Genomic DNA, 15,267 nt, shown 5'->3' on the forward strand with positions numbered 1-15,267 from the left:
TGTTAAACAATTCCTCCAGATTTTTTCTCTTCTATTTTCACTTATTTTCTAATGGCAACACCGCTTTCAGTTTCCAGTTCTCCCGGAAGTTCGTCTGCACTCCGCAGTACAAAAGCGGCTGAAGCCTGAAGTTCTCAGGCGACACGCGACAGCACAGACGTTGTATAGTGAGGCTGCCATCAGGATAAATTGCAAAGTTTCAGTATCGAGTTTTTGCGAGCATTTTGGGGAAAATGAGTCAGTTTACGCAGAAATTTGCTTGTTTTTCTCTATTGCCTAAAATGTTCCCTGTTCCGTTATAGCCGTTACCTCTTAACGTGATTGAAACTTGAAACAAGTCAGTCACATTAAAGAAAGGTTTGAAACAGCCCATGTGCCCAGCAGATCACATTGGTGCAATAAGTGAGTCATCTTCCTTAAAAAAAAAATTTTACAAGAAGATCACACGATCACACTACCACTTAGGCTCTTAGCCCCTGATGCAATAGCAGCAAGTCTAAGGGTACAGTGTGATTTTTAATATTACCTCTGATTGTGAATAACCCGGTGATGTAGGACAAGTATGTAACGAAGTAAACTCAAACATTCAGTGACTGCAACTCCTATCTATGTGAATCTGCCAGACAGAATTTTCAGTTCACCTAATAGCATTTTTAAAGAAGTGAGGAGAACGCTTGTGTGGAATCGTCGAAAAGCAACCCAGTTTTTGCTAACTTGTTCGTGAAGGTTCAATGGAGAAAAACGTCGAAATACCTTTTCATCCTTTCATTCAACAGCTTCCACAGTGTGATCAACAAGATTATTGAGTAAGCATCTTGTGGCTGTGTGTTTTAAGTAAAAATAACTTTCTGAATATTTTGACAAAATTCTTGATTTCTCTTTTCAGACTCTGGAATCTTTGGGTCACGATCTACATGGACGCCAATGCTGGTTCATTACAAAACTCATCTTTGTTGCCTAATAAAGTGAAATTCTTGAAGAAATTGGCTTTGGTGATGGAGGAAAGTCATACATGACACTACTCGAGCCCCCATTAGATGAACTGTTGCTGCAGTTTTGGCCAAGACGGAATTTGAAAAGCCCCTCTATTAGAAGCTGCACTGTCTGAGGCAGGTGACTAACAAGCATAGTGATGCATACCATTTAATTGCTTTTTTTTGTTAATAATTCGTTATATTTTGGCAGCAAAAATTGCTAGAGAGGAATTTCAATCGATATCCAAGGTTGAGTAAACTTGTGCTAATGACAGGAAACTACGCCAGCTTCTACGGTAGTTGCAGATTACGTGAGCCCGTCGATGTTCCCAAGTACTATAATATCATCAAGAATCCTATGTACTTGCGAATGGTTGAAACCAAGACTAGAAAGAGAAGCCACCAATGATTTTACGATTCTTTTCGTAGTAGTTGGTAAGTAAAAATGTAAACTTAAATTTAACGAGCGCAGACGCGCATTGCTGTGCTAGTCAGCGACATAGTATTAGAATTTCAAATTGCTTAACGAATATCATCCCGTAGTCTGCTTTTCTTCTCCCTTTGCTTTTGTTGATTGACGTATATTCGTTCGTATCTTCATAATGTTTAATCTGTGCCTGTAAAGTGTCGCCGATTCGTGATTTATTTGGTTGGCCATGATCGCATCGGACTCGATCACCGCGATGAACCGAATCTTCGGCGCTATTTTGTTGCTGAATGAGACAGCATATATCTCACCGGATTGTTTGTGGCTTATATTCTTTAGTTTTATTCTGTTTTACAGGGAAATTGAGTCTTGATCAGAGAGGTCTTATTTCTCTTCGATTTAGTTTAACAGTTTTATTTTTCAGCTTATTTCCAGTCAGATTTGGAATTCCATGAAATGCTGCCGAGGTTGGATCATGGACCATGTTGGCATATCATTCAATTGGCTGAAGAAGATCTTGGTTCTCTGGTTCTCTCGAATGACTCGAAACAACAACTCACACATCTCGTCCAGGAGTAACTCGCTTATTTTGGGGATCCAGCAAAGAAAACCTTCACTCCTCGCTCGAATTTTCCAGTGGCTATCCAAATTAGATCCACTCACCATTTGACATCGAAAACCACTGCTTGTTTCATTCAAACTGCTGGACAGCCTTCCGGCGATCGGTAAAAAATTCATTTCCCACATTTTGTGATTTTTTGAAACTGTGAATTTATTTCATTATTTGTTATTTTGGGTTTGTTTTAGCGATGGAAAGAGCTGCCATATCTTATCTCATTAATTTCAGGGTAAACTTTAATCTGGATTGATTTTTCTCTGTAATTGTACTGTCATTACTGATGTGATTTATCCCTTCCCCCTTTCTTGAATTTTTGTCTTAATTATTTAACTTTCCATTTTTAATAAGAAAACAAATGTTGTTCATTCAGGATTCGCCATCTGTCATGCCGGTCTATTAGAGCAGTAGTGAACGTTTTAGTACAACGGCGAGCAGGATTGTCCCGCGTCTTTCGGTAGGTTATTGATCTGGTTTACCATGAACTGTTTTTCTCAAGTTGTTTCATTTTTAAATCCTACAGTGATTTAGTGTTAGTAGAAGTGTGTATACTTAGATTATGTTCGGTTAGTATTGACCATTGGGTTAGTTTTTGTCAGGTTTAGCTTGTGAGTTGTGTAGTGTTAAGTTAGTACGTGCCATCGTGTTCATCGATACAAACATATGAAACAGCAGATGGAGGGATTTGAAGGAGGGAGAATATGTAATTCTTTAAACGAGAAACAATTAAAACAATTGAATACAGATAAGAGGGAAGGAGAAACTTATTAACTCTTACTTCTATATCAAATGTCTCTAGTAAAAGTGGTGCAAATTCTAAGAAGTAATCAGAAATTCAACTAGAAATAACTAAAAAATGTATGACATGTTTTAATCAGTTATTCAGGCAATTATTTCTGCAGCAATATCGGTCCATAATGTCAGAAGGAGCGTGAATGAAGACGTAGGCCGTAGATGAGATACTCGTAGATTTTCAGCTGATAATCCTTGACGTAATGGAAGGAGACGGCGTAGGGCGAACAGCATTCCATGTCCTGTCAATCATAATCTGCATTAATTCAATTAAATGTGATTTTATTTTATTAGGGTGACACACCTTTTTGAGGGGATAAAAGGACCAATCGCGAAGGAACCAAGAACCCGGGAACTTTAAATGGCCGCAAATCATGTCCTCCAGACTCCACGGCAGGAAACGTTCCATCTCCTTCTCGTCCCGGGAATCGCCTGTCGTCACGTTCAACTTGGCAAGACATTTCCCTATTATATGCAATTCCAATTGACACCAAATAACCTCATCTCTCCTCTACGCATTTTTTAGATTAGAATTGTATACCAATGTTGAAATCCTCCAGTCCGGCGTGACCGGGCACGCACAAACTGCTACCCGAACTATTGGCTGAATTCGTCACGTTATTGTGGCCCAGTCCAATTTCGACGAATCGGCGGACGGCCTCTCTCGTCAGGATGTACCCCGGCCCGCCCGAGTGAAATCCCTGAGTGACTTCGGGATTTTTGTACTTGAACCCCAAATGGATGGGCGCCGAGGCGTTGAATTTCAAAAGTAAGTGGCGCATGTTTTCCATCACGGCGTACGTGTCGTCGTCGGCCTTGTAGAACCAATCGGCTTCGTTCAGGTGGTGCTGGTAAATGTACCGGAAGGCCTCCTGGGTCTTGCCCCACAGATTTTCGTACGTGTCGTTGACGGGCAGGACGATGGCATCCGGTAGTTTCTCATCTGACCATTTTTATTTATTACAATCGATTCAATTTTTAATTTTAAAAGTAGATTTTATGAAACTATTACCTCGTTTGGAACTCATGAAGAGCAACTTGTCGCAACGTTTGCCCCAAGTTTCTCTGACCAGTTGAGCCCTGGAATGAGTTTTGGGCGATGTGGCCACCCAGCAGAGAATTCGATCCCGTCTCGTCGTCCGTTTCCTTTCGTCTGGTCCAGTTGACGTCCTTTCATCACCTGTGTGAGCTGCTTTAATTTCCTGAAAAATCCCCAAATCTTCGACCTTTTGGATGAATTCAATCAAGCCGGATTGTTTGATGATGGCCGTAGTGTCCATCACTTGAAGCGGAAGGGAGATGACCATCAATTGGGCGGCAAAAATGCCTAAAACAAACCCGACGAAAAGTCCCCTGACTGAAGTGCGAGCTGAAGTGTAGAATACGAAATTCCTTTGAAACTTTTTTAGAACATTTGTTGTGAGTAAATTGGTCATTCCGTCGGTCTAATTGCCGGAACGTTTAAACAAAAATGTCACGTCGAGATACTCAGTTGGCAACTGCCGGGATGAGCAACTTGCAGATGTTTTCCAGCTTACAGTTGGGATTCTTAGTCACGCCTTTGTCTGGTAGAAGACTGCTCTGTCTATTTTCGCTATTTTCTCTCCCGCAAAAACAAATGTGGGTGGGTTTGACATTGGGGTGAAAATTCGTCTTCCATTAGTACCAAGGGCAAATGGCTATAAATAAACAGAGGATTAGGGGGCAATGTAACTTCAATCGGCGATGGGGAAAAGTCGATGGAAGGAGAAATGACGCTGGGGAGTGGATTCATTTCTTTAGCTTGATTTAGATCCGATACACTCTTTCTATCCCCATCTCTAGGGTTCTCGAAAAGGAAGAATCGCAGGTGCGAGGGACGATTTCTTTGACAAGTGGCTCCTATTCCGACAAATGCCAAATTCTAAAAGCCGAGCAAAATGAGAGTAACAGTGCGTCGTTTTTCTAGCAATAATTTGACTGGCACATTTTTACAACCATCGACACCAACACAACACGGACTCTACTCCGGTTTCGACCCCACAGTGTAGTCCTTTCTAAGCGATATTCAAATTGTATTTCATCATTGATCAGCACCGCAAAGTTTAGAACGCGGCAAGTCTTTTCTTTTTTCGTCAAATGAAAAAGAAACCAGTTATTCGCTTCGAGTTTACTATAAAATCAAATTCTTGGGCGTCGTATTGCTGCCGGCAAAGTGTCCTTGAATATGTGCGGCTTTCATTTGCAGCTGGAAAAGAAACTCGACTTCAACTGGTGACGTGCAATTCTGTAGTTGACTCGGCGACAGTAAATGTTTAAGAACGATAAAATTGTATTGGCATCACATGTTTAGCTCGGTTTACATTAAAAGTAAATACTGCCAACATGTTGGGGTATTTAAAATCAAGACTCAAAAGCGGAACAAAATAACATGTGACGTTCAATTACTCTATGTTATCATGAATCTTAATAATAATTTGACGAAACTATACTAATTATCATTCCGGCATCATTCCAAATCCTAAGCATTCATTTTCGTGTTTACCGCTATCTTGCTTTCTACTTCTACCGGAGCTAGTGCCCGGTGCTGGTCGCTTCTATTTAAATTAAATTAAATTAAATTAAATTAATTCTATTTATTTAACAATCCCTTTTTAATTAAAAAATGTTGTTCATTCAGGGTTCGCCATCTGTCATGCTGGTCTATAACAGCATTAATCAACGTTCGAGTACACCGGCGTACAGGATTGTCCCACGGCCTACGATATAGGTAATCGGGCTATTTTACCATGAACTGTTTATCTCAGACTGTTTCATTTTTAAATGCTACAGTGTTTAAGTGTTAGTAGAACATGAGTTACGTAGATTATGTTCGGTTAGTATTGGGTTAATTTTTGTCAGGTTTAGCTTGTGAGTTGTGTAGTGTTAAGTTAGTACCTGCGCAGTCTTTTTGTACATAGATACAGACATGGGGAACAGCAGATGGAGTTATTTTAAGAGGGAAGGAGGAATCTAACCCGGGACTTTTCGTATCATAACTCTTGGTTCCATAACCATTAAGCCATGGTCGCACATCCTCTGAAGACTATATCTCTGGAAGATAGTCATTTATATCCTTTCCGGGATGTGGCACACAAGTTTTTGACCGAAATTATGTAGACAACAAGTGAAGTGGTGGGCCTACAGCATTCAATTGCCACGCTGGAGTCCCGTTTTCGAATCCATTCGGTGAATTTTGGTCTCGATTTTGGTTAATATCTAAAATTAGAAGAATTTCATAATATGTTCAAGTAGTAAATGAATTATTTATATTTCCGTAGCAGTGCGATGAACTCGTCGACCAGCAGCCGGCCAACCAGTTTTCCGCTTCATTTCTATAAAGGTAAAGGGGCGTGACCACCAACAGTTTCCTTCCTGCTGCTGATGCGGGGCGATGAAAATAGCACAAGCCATCAGTTGTCGATAGACTGAGACTCTAGTTTGTCCATCACTGCTGCCCGTCAACTGCTGCTGCCAACAACGCGGCATGATTATTATTATTATTGCACACATTGCGGCGGCCACAGCATTTCCATCTCACAAAGTCTGACAATCTGAATTTGCTACGACCGCGGGTGCTGGTATCTCACTATATACACATGTCGTTCATCTTTGGCCAGCATCACGGAGCAGCAGCGGCCAGCAGCCTCTAGGAGCGATTTTCTCAGCCCTTTGTGAACACAGAGCAGCAGACGAGCCTATCAATTGAGTAGGCACCACTGTGAACTTCGGACGTGGATGATATTTAGTTTCTTTTGTAAAAATCCAGCGGATCCATCATGGTAAGATACATTTTTTTAATCGATAATTTTTTTAATTTCTATTTAATTAATTCAATTAATTATTATTTTTGTTTGATTTGATTTTATTTTGCAGTGGGGATGGCCGAATGTCCGTTCGAAACCTGGCGCCTTTTTCTACGTACTTTTGCTGGGCTTGGCCGGATTCGTTTACAACTACAATTCCAACAGCAACTTGCTGACCATTTTGAACCAGTCTGAGGAAACTGAGTTGCCCGTCATTTACGTCATCACGCCAACGTACCGCCGTCTGGTCCAATTGGCCGAGTTGACTCAACTGGCCCAAACGCTTTCGCAGGTCCCTTCCGTCCACTGGATCGTGGTGGAAGACAGTGAAGAGCTTTCGTCCGGAGTCACTCATCTCCTCCAGCGATTCGACGCCATCCCCCACACTCACCTGCACGGTATCAAATATAAACCACCCCATTATATTATTATTTTAGCTTTTAAACATGGAAATTTCATAAATGATTTCACAGGTCGGATGCCGGAACTGTTCCGGGTGAATGCCTCAAGTACACCGTACACGTCGAGGCCTCGCGGGGCGTCGAATCGCAACCGGGCGCTCCACTGGATCCGCGAGAACGTCCAGTCGGGCGTCGTTTACTTTGCAGACGACGACAACACGTACGACCTGCGCCTCTTCCACGAGATGCGCCACACCAAGAAAGTCTCCATGTGGCCGGTGGGATTGATTGGGATTTACGGCGTCAGCTCGCCCGTCGTCGATCCCGACACTGGGCACGTCAAGGAATTTTTTGACGGATGGGTCGGAGATCGAACCTATGCCGTCGACATGGCCTCGTTTGCCATCAACGTCCAGTTGCTTCATCAGGTCTAGTCTATTAGGCGCTACATTTTTTTTTTTTAATTTTCTAATTTTGTTTATTGATTGATGACATCAGAATCCTGACGCAATGATGCCTTACCGGGCCGGATACCAGGAAGATTTCTTCCTCAAAAGTTTGAATTTGACTTTGGAGGATATTGAACCCAGAGCTAATAATTGCACCCAGGTATTACATTATTCAAAATAAATAAATTGGTTAATTATAAGAAATTGGTTTGTTTTCCCATTCATTTCAGATTCTGGTCTGGCACACCCAAAATGCCAACTACAAATCGGTGCCGTCCTTTGCCCTCAAGAGCCGCTTCGAGAAGACCAACGTACAACAACTTCGCTCACAAACTCTCAATCTCCTTCCCGTTGCCTAATAATCCATTCAAATAATGTTTCAGCCTTTTGTGTTCAATAACGTGACCGCTGCGTATAATCATTATTATTATTTTGCGATGGATATTATTATAACTAATAGCTCGGCAGACTGTAGAGAGCGCAGTCGAGGGTCAGAGATAAGCCGCTTCGATTCATTTCTATTTATTTAAAAACCAGTTTTTATAAATTGGGTTGAAAAAGAAAAAAGGCGGCCTTCATTGAGAACACGTTTGTTTTTGTTTCGATGAAGAGATTCACATTAGATTTATTTCTTTGATGCATTTGATTGGGTGTATATTTGTTTGTCTCCGCTATCTCAGCATTAAGTAGAAGGTAGTAGTTGGTAAGTGAAAATGTTATCTTACATTTAACGAGTGCAGACGCGCATTGCTTTGCTAATCAACCTAGTATAAGAATTTTGAATTGCTAAACGAATGTCATCTCGTCGTCTGCTTTTATTCTCACTTTGCTATTTGTTGAGTGACGTATATTCGCTCGTAGTTTCATAATGTCTTGTATGTGCCTGTTAAGTATCGCCGATTCGTGAATTAATTGGTTGACCATGATCGCATCGGACTTGATCACCGCGATGAACCGAATCTTCGACGCTATTTTGTTGCTGGATGAGACAGCATATATCTCACTGGATTGTTTGTGGCCTATATTATTTAATTGTATTCTGTTTTACAGGGAGAATGAGTCTTGATCGGAGTGGTTTTATTTCTCTCCGAGTCATTCCAACAAGTTGACTAGTAGCTCTCAGTCAATTTCCATCCATTAGATCCTCATGCTGTCAAAAGCCTAAAACTTATGTTGGAAGCCAATACATAGAGGAATACAAATGTAACGAGATAAGGTATTTCCCCATTGTAAATAACATAGAGAATTTCCTTGTCCCATTTTCACTTAAGAGATATGAAGAGTGTGAAGTGAAAAACCTGCCATGTGTATGTACATGTACCAGATCTGCACATGAAAACATGTATGTAATAGAAAACATTTTTATTTCTTTTATAAATTTATTAGCCAATAAATCAATAATCATTTTATTCTTTCCAACAGATCTGCAAACACGAAGGTTATGAATTTCGTTCTTGTGGTCAATGGAGTTGGGCGCTGGTTGCCGTTACTGGCCTTTTGCGACGTCTTGATATCAGTTTGGAATAAAGGCTCTGGACTCTGGGGAATCCTCATTCATGCCCGAGGTAACTTTGCAGTCAACATTTGTGAGGATTTTTAGATTCGTTAGTTTTTTTTGCATGTCTTCGTTGTGTGTTTTGCATGCAAGAAAACCTGCAGACAGGTCGGCTAGTTTTTTCCGCTTGGGTCACGAGAAACATTACGTAAAACTGGCATGCGGTGGTGTAGAGGTTAATGTAAAAGACAGGGTAAGGTTAGCTCCTGTAAATGTTATTCATTTATGTTAAATAGCTGCTAGTAGGATCTCATTGTTGATTTACGGTTACAAAATCCATAGGCCTAGAGTTCAGGTATTGTCAATCAATCATTCGATTTGCGTTTTAGATACTCCTAAATCAGTTTTGGAAATACGATTTTTTCCCCCCGCTTCTCCTGGGTGGTTACTTAGGATCATTCAAGTTAATTTTTGAGTTAAGCGTTGTGAATGTAGAGGACGAACTGTGACAGTCTATCGAGCTTTAGCAGTTGCGTCAAATTTATTATTTTATTAATTTTATTCAATCATTTTATGAGAAGCTTTGATTTAAATTTTTTTAAATTAATAATTTACCTATTTTTATCTCTATTTTGAGATTTTCTGCTCCGGCCGCAGGTGCAGGGATCATGTGTTTGAAACTTAGATAAGTTTGCAGTAGAATATTTTCAAAAAAGCCGATTGTTGTTCAAACGGTTCGAAATGGAAGATTTATTCATTCACTGAAGAAATGAGTCAAATGACTCAAATGTCAATTGGTATATTTTTTGAAGAGACTAAAGTTTAAGCCGTTATCATTTATGATTTGATATTTATTTTGATATTGGTTTTTTTAGACCCAACCCCAACAACGTCAACCCGAAGAAAGAAAAAGGCCCATTCCCATGTCGTTCACGCTTGAAGGTCACGAGAAACATTACGTAAAACTGGCATGCAGTGGTGTAGAGGTTGGGTGAGAATGACACGTGTTGCTTCATTATCAAGCAGGTAGAATAGCCACAAGGATAAGCTATTTGGTATTTTGGTATTCATTTTGATATTGGTTTTTGTAGACCCATCCCCAGCAACGTCTACCTAAAGAAGGAAATAAAGGCCAGTTTGCATTTCAATCGAAGGTCATGGAGATCATTACGAAAAGGTGTCATACAGTGGAGAAGAGGTTGGGTGAGAATGGGACGTTTTGCATCATTATCAAGAAGGTAAAATAGCCACAAGGCTTGAGAGGAGGGGTGAGAAAAAGTCGTATAAAAGGCGAGAGAAAAGTTGACTGGGATCAGTCGAGTGAGTGTCTCCGATACGGCAACAGCTGCATTATTCGTCCTAATATCAGTTCGCAATTATGGGTAAAAATTCATTTTAAATTTCGAATCGTAAATCTATTCTATCTTGTTTTGAGTTGTTGATACGATTAGTTATCTTCGAAAAATAATATCCAATTGTTTATTTTATTGCATAGTTAATTATGGCGTTGTGTTGCTGTGGGTGTCGTATCGTTGATGTCGACCACGAGAGAAAATCTTTTAAAAGGGAAGAAAAAAGGCAACGGAAGTCAATCGAGTGAGCATCTCCGACCATGCAGCAGCTGCATTCTTCGTCGTATTATCAGGTCACAATCACGGGTGAATATTCTGTATTTCTATGTGGAATTTTGTATCAATTTCTATTTTTTCTGTTTGATAATCTGTCCGTTATTGTTGAATATTTAATGTAGTCTGGTTATCTATGCTGTCGTGCTGCTATTGGTTGTTGTATCGTCGATGGCTGGGTGGACGGCTGGTGTTCCGATGTCTCCTGGATAAGGCGGATACCAAACCGCAACGCCACCGCCTTACTACACAACAACATACGCAACGACCAGTTACTACACCGAGGTTGCACAGTTGGGTTTACAGTTAAGCCACCAAGGATCCAGATTATTACACCACAACTTGTGTTGCTCCTCGAGCTACACTACCAAGACGCTAGAGTACTACACCGAGGCTCCCAAGTACTACACCACCAAGGCACCTTAGATTACGCAACTACGTATGCTGCCCCAACCAACGACACCGAGGCTTCAGCTTATTACACAACCAAAGCTGTCGGAATTCTACACTGGAGCGCCCAAGTACGACAGAAATCAGTCAAGTTAGCTTCTCCGACACCCAACACGGCAGCCCTGAAGTTTCGAATAAACTTCGCTTCAAACAGTGGAACGACAAAGAGTGAAGGTGAGCTCTTTATTACTGTAATTTTGTGGAACATGTATTAATGACTTGTTTTCCTTCCTTGTCTGTTTTACGAACAAGACGAATTCTACTGCAATCGCGTCGAATTGAATAGCAAAGACAACACATTCGTACGTGTACACCGCGTCGTTAAACTTGACATTGTTGGTCGGAAAGCCGAACTTGACGATGGCCGTACCATCACCTACGACAAGTGCGTTATTGCCACAGGTAAACATTTTATTCCAAACGAAATTCGTCTTTAAAAGTCTCAATGATTACACCTTAATGAAATGTTGAATAAGTTTGATAGTCTTCCTGCTCGATAGTATCTAAGTCTATTTACACTGCTAGCAATTTATTTCTGTGAATTAGTTTTACGAATAGAATTAGTTCTAGGAATTCCTCTAAAAATAGCCTTTATTTTCTTGTTAGGTAGTAAACGAAAATCTTTTCCAATCCCTGAGCGGTGCCCTTAAAGATGTCCACGAGCACGTCACGCTGTCCCGCAACATCGATGGCGCTAACACATGCCGAGTCCTCTAAATGTTTAACCAATGGACAACCGAGAAGGTGAAAGCGGAAAGTGTTAATGTTTTGCCCAAAGCTTATGTTTAGGCTGCAATTTTGGAAGACGACGAGGTTGCATTGACCTTAAACGATGGTCAAAAGGTAAACAATTATTTCAGTACATGTTTTAGCGATGTTAATTAAAATCTAGAATTCATTTCTGCAGATTTAAACTGACCATGTCGTCTCTGTTGTCGGTTAGGACGCGAACACGGGTTTGGCTGTCGCTTCTGGTTTGGAAATAGATTCCAATTTTGGTGGTTATCGAGTCAATACCGAGCTCGAAGCACGATCGACCATCTGGCTTGTAAGAATCCTTGAACATTTTATTTCATATTGATTTTATTGCTTAAAACTTGACCAACAATGACTGCTCTGATGTTGTTGTTGGATAGTAAGTTCTTGTTAAATTAGATTTTAATTACTGGGTTTGAACTTTATTTTTTATTAGGCCGGAGATGCTGCCTTCTTTTGTGGTATCAAATTGGGTCGTCGTCGTAGGGAATATCATCACTTTGCTGTTGTATCAGGGTGATTGGCTGGAGAGAACAATACTGGCAACGAAACATGGATGAACAACTGCAGTGTACTCTTCCCAAGTGCATTCTTCTTCGTATTATCAGTACGCAATCGGGTAAATATTCTGTTTTATGGAGTTTGTGTCAATTATTTGTTTTTTATCTGTTTATGTACCATATTGAATATTGATGTTTAAATTATTTACCGCATAGTTGATGATGGTGTTGTGCTGTTGCCGTTTGTCGTATCGTTGAAGGCTGGCTCGATCACTGGTGTACCAATGTCTCCTGTGTATGGTGGATACCAAGGCACCACACCGCCGCCTTACTACACAACGACAACATTCGCAACAACCGGTTACTACACTGAGGCCCACAACTACTACATCACCAAGGCTCCAGAATATTACACCGCAGCTAACGCTGCCCCGAGCTACATCATCAAAGATCCTGAGTACTACACCGAGGCTCCCAAGTACTACACCACCAAGTCACCGGAGTACTACACCTACACGTATGTTGCCCCAGCTTACTACACCGAGGTTCCCAAGAATTATATAGTTCCTAGCTACTACACCGAGGCTCCAACTTATTACTCCACCAAAGCGGCTGAATACTACACCGAGTCGCCCAATTACTACACCAACAAGGCTCCAGATTATTACACCACAACTTATGCTTCCCCGAGTCACAACAACGCAGCCCCGAAGTATTACTCTGCCTCAAGCTAGACAACTATAACTTAGGTGGCCGAGTAAAACGCAGCCCCGACTTACTACACAGCGGCTGCTCCTTCGTACTACGTTGAACCGGAACACTACACCGAGGCTCCAGTTTACTACCCCACAACCTACGCTACACATAGCTGCTACACCGAGGATCCTATGTTCTAACCTACCAAGGCACCTGAGTATTATACCACTACTTACGCTGCTCCGACCAACTACACCGAAGCTTCGAAGTATTACTCTATCCCGACTTACTACACCACTGAGGCACCTGAATATTACACCACACCCTACGCTTCTCCAACTTACTACATGGACGTTTCTGAATACTAAAGTCGAATTTTCAATTTTAATAATCATGTTCATTTTTGTCGGTCATATCTTAATAATTACTAGTTACTGGGAATTGTTGATCTTTAAAGAGAAAAAGAATTTTTTAACCTGGGTAATCACTTTGTACGACTTCTCTTGCCACCTAAAAGCCTTGACATTGCGACGTTTTCTGATTTTTATTGGATCTTTCCTATTTCGTATGTTGGAGGTGGCTATTTCTCTAGTCGCTCTGCATTCCGACATGTTCTAGTGTTTGGACGAACTTTATTTACAGGGCAAGATTCGAAACAAATGTACTGTGGTGTTAACTAAAAATTTTCGATGTTAACAGTTCTGTTTTTAACTTAAGTTGGGGTAAAAAAAGGTGTTGTAGAAAATGTTTGGTTTGCACAGCAATTTATTTAAAAAATCTGAACATGATCAGTCACAAAATATACAAGTCAAATGCTAAACATTTTTTTATTACAAGTTACGAGACATGGCCAACAAAAAACTTTAAAAGGAATTGCTTTATTGTCCCACCTCCACCCACAATTCCACCACATTTTACAATCACATGCATAAATACATACACTAAAGTTAACCCGTTGGCTGCCACGCCATACAACCCGTAGGTTGTACTCTACTACTCTACGCGCCACGTCTGAAGGATCCGTGACCAAAGTGGGACTTGCCATTGCTGACAAGTCCGGGCTGACACGGTGACAGGAGAATCCATCACCGTATCGACAAGGGGGAAGTCCCTATGGTGCATTGCCTAACAGGCTTGCCTTGCGGCAAATTTTGGGCTTGGCGACACTCCGACCTCGCGGCATGAAATCCACGAGGCCGGCCAGCGCGGCCCGTGCAAAGGAGCTAGGAGAGAACAAAGGCGTGGCAGACAACGGGTTAACTAACACAAACACAAACATATTACCAACAACAAATGATGATCCGCGCTGACACTTTGGAGATACCGGCGACGTTATGGTGTCCATCTTCTCGAAATTTCCTCTGGATTACCTGAATAAAGAGACGACAATTCTTATTTACTGACATGCCAATGAAAGTTACATAATACAGAAAGAAACAATAATCAGGTTTTTTAGCTCAAATATTTAAATATGCAATTTTTTAAAGTTTAAATCAAGCTTGCAATGTTGAGAACTGTTAACAGAACAAAGCTCACTTGCTAGTCTTTAAAAAAAATTCCGGAAGTAAACCGGAAGTAACCACAGCGCCTCAACCATTGAGCTGTCGTCAAAATAAACCACATATTCGTGATCCCCATGAAATTTGGGGTCGATTAGGTGTGATTTAAACGAAATCCAAAATTTGGCCAAAATCGAGAATTTTCCTGAACTATAGTTCAGGAAAATTTTCGAAACCGGAAGTACGAATACGTAAAAAACAAAACATGAACTTTACCACAAATTTGACGAGGATCACGAATTTGTGGTTCTTTCGTACGTCAGATGAATATTTACTAAACTACTGACAGAAATGAGTAAACCGGAAGTAGAAAAAAAAATCAAATATCGAAAATCTAACAAGTGAGCTTTGTTGGGGGAATAGTTATCGTTAGTTATCACTAAATATTTCAACAAAATAACTGCCAATAAATGTTTAAAAAGATGTGCAAAGTAACTGAAACTGACTGTTTTGACAGCTACAAATTTGCAAAAAGCCATCTAGCGTTAGAAAAAAGAAACGTCCAAGTAAAACTTTGCTTACGCGCAAGAAGGGCCTGATTTTGGAATTATAACACAGACACAAACTTTAACGCAAGTAGACTATTGGTAGAAAACCTAAGAATATAAGTCAATTGTTGGGTACCTAGGCATAATCCCGTGGTGAGTGACTGCAGGTTTGGAACAGCAGAGGGTAGCGAAGTGGTCCAGAAACTCGCCAAGTC

The 15,267-nt window shown here is 40.8% G+C and overlaps 2 protein-coding genes and 1 long non-coding RNA gene across 8 annotated transcripts; 2 read left to right on the plus strand and 1 right to left on the minus strand.

Moving 5' to 3' along the window:
• Positions 1 to 131: 131 nt before the first annotated feature.
• On the plus strand, positions 132 to 3,234 carry LOC124196767. 3 transcript variants are annotated; one of them, XR_006875819.1, is made up of 7 exons: positions 132 to 402; positions 556 to 806; positions 887 to 1,409; positions 1,837 to 2,126; positions 2,209 to 2,249; positions 2,391 to 2,474; positions 3,104 to 3,234. It is a non-coding gene; the product is annotated as an uncharacterized LOC124196767 (long non-coding RNA). The 3 variants fall into 3 exon arrangements; XR_006875818.1 differs by having other exon boundaries at positions 132 to 806; positions 1,826 to 2,126; XR_006875817.1 differs by having other exon boundaries at positions 132 to 806.
• Positions 2,702 to 4,380, minus strand: LOC124196765 (glycoprotein-N-acetylgalactosamine 3-beta-galactosyltransferase 1-like). The gene is made up of 4 exons (XM_046591978.1): positions 3,822 to 4,380; positions 3,351 to 3,752; positions 3,114 to 3,274; positions 2,702 to 3,051 (listed from the first exon to the last, which is right to left on the minus strand). Exons 1-4 carry the CDS (start codon positions 4,243 to 4,245, stop codon positions 2,938 to 2,940), a joined length of 1,101 nt encoding a protein of 366 aa, XP_046447934.1. The 5' UTR covers positions 4,246 to 4,380; the 3' UTR covers positions 2,702 to 2,937.
• On the plus strand, positions 3,460 to 13,701 carry LOC124196766 (galactosylgalactosylxylosylprotein 3-beta-glucuronosyltransferase S-like). 4 transcript variants are annotated; one of them, XM_046591982.1, is made up of 18 exons: positions 3,460 to 3,578; positions 5,469 to 5,558; positions 6,109 to 6,170; positions 6,448 to 6,609; positions 6,704 to 7,031; positions 7,107 to 7,462; positions 7,533 to 7,643; positions 7,714 to 8,825; positions 8,906 to 9,048; positions 9,854 to 10,004; positions 10,070 to 10,216; positions 10,474 to 10,636; positions 10,729 to 11,227; positions 11,306 to 11,455; positions 11,660 to 11,896; positions 11,961 to 12,101; positions 12,246 to 12,428; positions 12,526 to 13,701. In XM_046591982.1, the coding sequence occupies exons 4-8, from the start codon at positions 6,607 to 6,609 to the stop codon at positions 7,840 to 7,842; spliced, it is 927 nt and encodes a 308-aa protein (XP_046447938.1). In that variant the 5' UTR covers positions 3,460 to 3,578; positions 5,469 to 5,558; positions 6,109 to 6,170; positions 6,448 to 6,606; the 3' UTR covers positions 7,843 to 8,825; positions 8,906 to 9,048; positions 9,854 to 10,004; positions 10,070 to 10,216; positions 10,474 to 10,636; positions 10,729 to 11,227; positions 11,306 to 11,455; positions 11,660 to 11,896; positions 11,961 to 12,101; positions 12,246 to 12,428; positions 12,526 to 13,701. The 4 variants fall into 4 exon arrangements, with proteins under 4 accessions (XP_046447938.1, XP_046447936.1, XP_046447937.1 ...); XM_046591980.1 differs by having other exon boundaries at positions 6,109 to 6,609; positions 10,070 to 10,360; XM_046591981.1 differs by having other exon boundaries at positions 6,109 to 6,609; positions 10,070 to 10,360; positions 10,474 to 10,623.
• Positions 13,702 to 15,267: the final 1,566 nt, after the last annotated feature.

This window comes from Daphnia pulex, chromosome 7 (assembly GCF_021134715.1).
Source record: "Daphnia pulex isolate KAP4 chromosome 7, ASM2113471v1".
In the NCBI taxonomy this organism is placed as follows: domain Eukaryota; kingdom Metazoa; phylum Arthropoda; class Branchiopoda; order Diplostraca; family Daphniidae; genus Daphnia; species Daphnia pulex.

Excerpts from the sequence above, each read along its gene's own strand:
- LOC124196765 (XM_046591978.1), bottom strand. The coding sequence starts at position 4,245 with ATGACCAATTTACTCACAACAAATGTTCTAAAAAAGTTTCAAAGGAAT. Across the intron at positions 3,753-3,821 it reads CTTCATGAGTTCCAAACGAG|ATGAGAAACTACCGGATGCC; the intron begins GTAATAGTTTCA and ends AAAAATGGTCAG. Across the intron at positions 3,275-3,350 it reads ACTGGAGGATTTCAACATTG|GGAAATGTCTTGCCAAGTTG; the intron begins GTATACAATTCT and ends TGCATATAATAG.
- LOC124196766 (XM_046591980.1), top strand. Across the intron at positions 7,032-7,106 it reads CCCCCACACTCACCTGCACG|GTCGGATGCCGGAACTGTTC; the intron begins GTATCAAATATA and ends ATGATTTCACAG. Across the intron at positions 7,463-7,532 it reads ACGTCCAGTTGCTTCATCAG|AATCCTGACGCAATGATGCC; the intron begins GTCTAGTCTATT and ends TGATGACATCAG.